This window comes from Palaemon carinicauda, chromosome 32 (genome assembly GCF_036898095.1).
Source record: "Palaemon carinicauda isolate YSFRI2023 chromosome 32, ASM3689809v2, whole genome shotgun sequence".
NCBI lineage: Eukaryota > Metazoa > Arthropoda > Malacostraca > Decapoda > Palaemonidae > Palaemon > Palaemon carinicauda.
The window spans coordinates 13,158,581-13,161,442 of NC_090756.1; the positions used below are offsets into that span (position 1 = coordinate 13,158,581).

General features: G+C 36.4%; 1 protein-coding gene across 1 annotated transcript in view; it reads right to left on the reverse strand.

Annotated features, from left to right (window-relative positions):
- LOC137625483 (uncharacterized) overlaps positions 1–2,538 on the reverse strand; it is a 17,160-nt gene extending 14,622 nt beyond the window's left edge. Inside the window, exon 1 of the mRNA XM_068356394.1 lies at positions 2,497–2,538. Coding sequence (XP_068212495.1) covers positions 2,497–2,538 — 42 coding nt within the window. The remainder of the gene's footprint in view (positions 1–2,496) is intronic.
- Between the last annotated feature and the right edge of the window lie 324 nt (positions 2,539–2,862).

Below are 2,862 nucleotides of genomic sequence, written 5' to 3' on the forward strand. Positions count from 1 at the left end.
CTTAAATGCCCTGTTATAAGGGTACAGGAGGTAAGTAGGGGTGGATTTAAATACCCTTGTCTTTTCTCGGGGGTGTGGGAGGCTAGGTGCAGAAGGACAATAACACCCCAGTCTTTTCTGGGGGTGGGAATGTTTTTAATTCCTGTCTGTTATAGCTAGTGCAATTATTCAAGCATTTGGTTTGTTTGGTTATACCTTCTGCTTTCATGCAATACCTTTTTTTTTGTGAAGTTTAAAATGAAGTACTGGCAATTGATATAGTTGTGTATTATGTATTGCTTTTGGTTATGTCTTGTGTCACATCTTGCCTCATATCTTCCCTCCCAAATGGTAGTAGATCCTACGTATTTGAACTGTTCTACCTGTTTTACAACTGAGCCTCTACTTTGATGTATGGCTTACCCTGTGCCTACCTTCCTTACTAATCACCATAGCTTGTCTTATCCACATTTACCCTCAAGACTGCGTTCTCCAAAGTTTCTTGATATATATATATATATATATATATACAAATATAAATATATATATGTATATATATGAATATATATATATATATATATATATATATAAATATATATATATATATATATATATATATATATAAATATATATATATAAATATATATAAATATATGTATATATATATATATATAAATATGTATATATATATACATATAAATTATATATGTATATATATACATATAAATTATATATGTATATATACATATATAAATATATATATACATATATAAATATATATATATATATATATATATATATATATATATATATATATATATATATATAAATATATATATATATATATATATATATATATATATATATATGAATTATATATATGGTACATATATATATATATATATATATATATATGTATATATATATATATATTTTTATATCTATATATTTATATATATATATATATATATATATATATTATATAACATAAATGCATATTTTATATAATATATATATATATATATATATATATATATATATTATATATATATAATGTATAATATATAATATATATATATATATATATATATATATATATATACATATATATATATATATATATATATATATATATATATATGGCTTCATTAATTCCGGTATATATGGACGGGTTTAGAGGCGCTCCGGACACTTACTGGAATAACTATGGTCATTTACGTGCTTTCCCGTTAAAAATGTGTGTGTATGTGCATGAAGTGCTGCTCTGCCTAGTGAAGTGTTTTTTATCACTTGCAATACTGTGCTTCTTGTTATAATTGAAAATTTCCCTATAATCCAATCAGTGCCCGAAATTTCATCCCCCATCAGTGCCATTGGCTGCTTTGGTTCAAACAGTGAAAATAAGAAAAATAAAAAGAGAGGAGTAACGGTTTGCTCTTCGCTCAGCCTAACCACAAGGTTGACATAGAAAAAATGACCCCGAATGTCGATAGTGCCTCTCGTCCCTCCACCCCTCACATACAGAACAATTGTGTTTATTTTATCAATTCTCGTTCTAACAACAGCGATCCGGAGTCCATCACAGATGTCGTGAGAAATCTTTTCACGGAAGAAGATATCACAATTGCATATGTCTCGTGCAAAGACTATATGCCCTACGGCATTCGGAATGATCGAAATGCAAAGAGCCTGACTTCTCAGAAGAAAATCACTCTCATGTCAACATGGCTCAAAACCACAACAAATGTTACCATTTGCGTGGATAACCCATACACCCTACCTCCGGCCCAGCCAGCTGACCTCAATATAGTGACTGTACATAACACTGCAGTAAAAGCCTTGGAGTTGTCAATTTCGCTGTCAAATACCTCTGAAGATCTCCGTGCAATCCCTGATGCAATCGCTGCAATGAGGCAGCAAATCAGTGATGCTGTAGGGCAGCAAATCAGTGACGCAATCGCTGCAATGAGGCAACAAATCAGTGTTGCATTGGGTCACCAAATCAATGATGCCATCGCTGCAATGAAGCAGCAAATCAGTGATGCAATGGCCCTGCAAATCAATGATGCATTCGCTTCAATGGGGCTAAAAATCAATGAAATAACAAATCAAATTGGAGAGTTGAAAGGAAAATGTAATAAGTTGAATGACCCCACGGACCAACCCCAACTGCCACTTGAACAACCCTCATCTGACCCCACGCCCACCTCGGACCCACAAAACACCCACTCTAGCCTGCCTGTTACAGGGCCAATAATCGTTACGAAGCAAACACCAGTTTTGGATACCCCCACCTCCCCCTCCCTATCGTTAGACAGAAGAGATTCAAGAGAAGTACCATCCACTCCTACCTCTCCCCCCTCCCCCCCTGCGACTGACTCATATGCCAGGGCGCTAATGTCAAATGCCCAAGACGACGACGAGGGATGGCAGACCTCCCAGCGAAAGACAAAGTTCCGACCTGACCGCAACCGCAAACAGGTCAACCAGCATTCATCCGGGAATATCCCCCCTCACCACCGCCCAAAGAGATGCCACGCCGTTGTCCACAACCTGCATTCCTCAGTGACTGAAGATGCCATCAGGCTCCGGGTTAGGTATATAACAGGATCAGACCCCCTCACTCTTCATAGCCTCAAGTGTAAGACAGTAGGTCAAGTTGCATACAGGGTTTCCTGTTTATTCCATCATCAAGAGCTCCTAGTAGGCGAAAACTTTGGCCCAGGAGCATATGTGTCCTTTTATGATCTTAAAAGAGATCGCCCTCCCCCAGCGACCCTAGTCCCCCAAATTCACCTACGACAATCAGTCTCCCCTGCCAACGCCCCAGCACCTGCCACACCCACGCCCCTGAGATTTCTGCTCTTATCTCCAAAGGTCGAC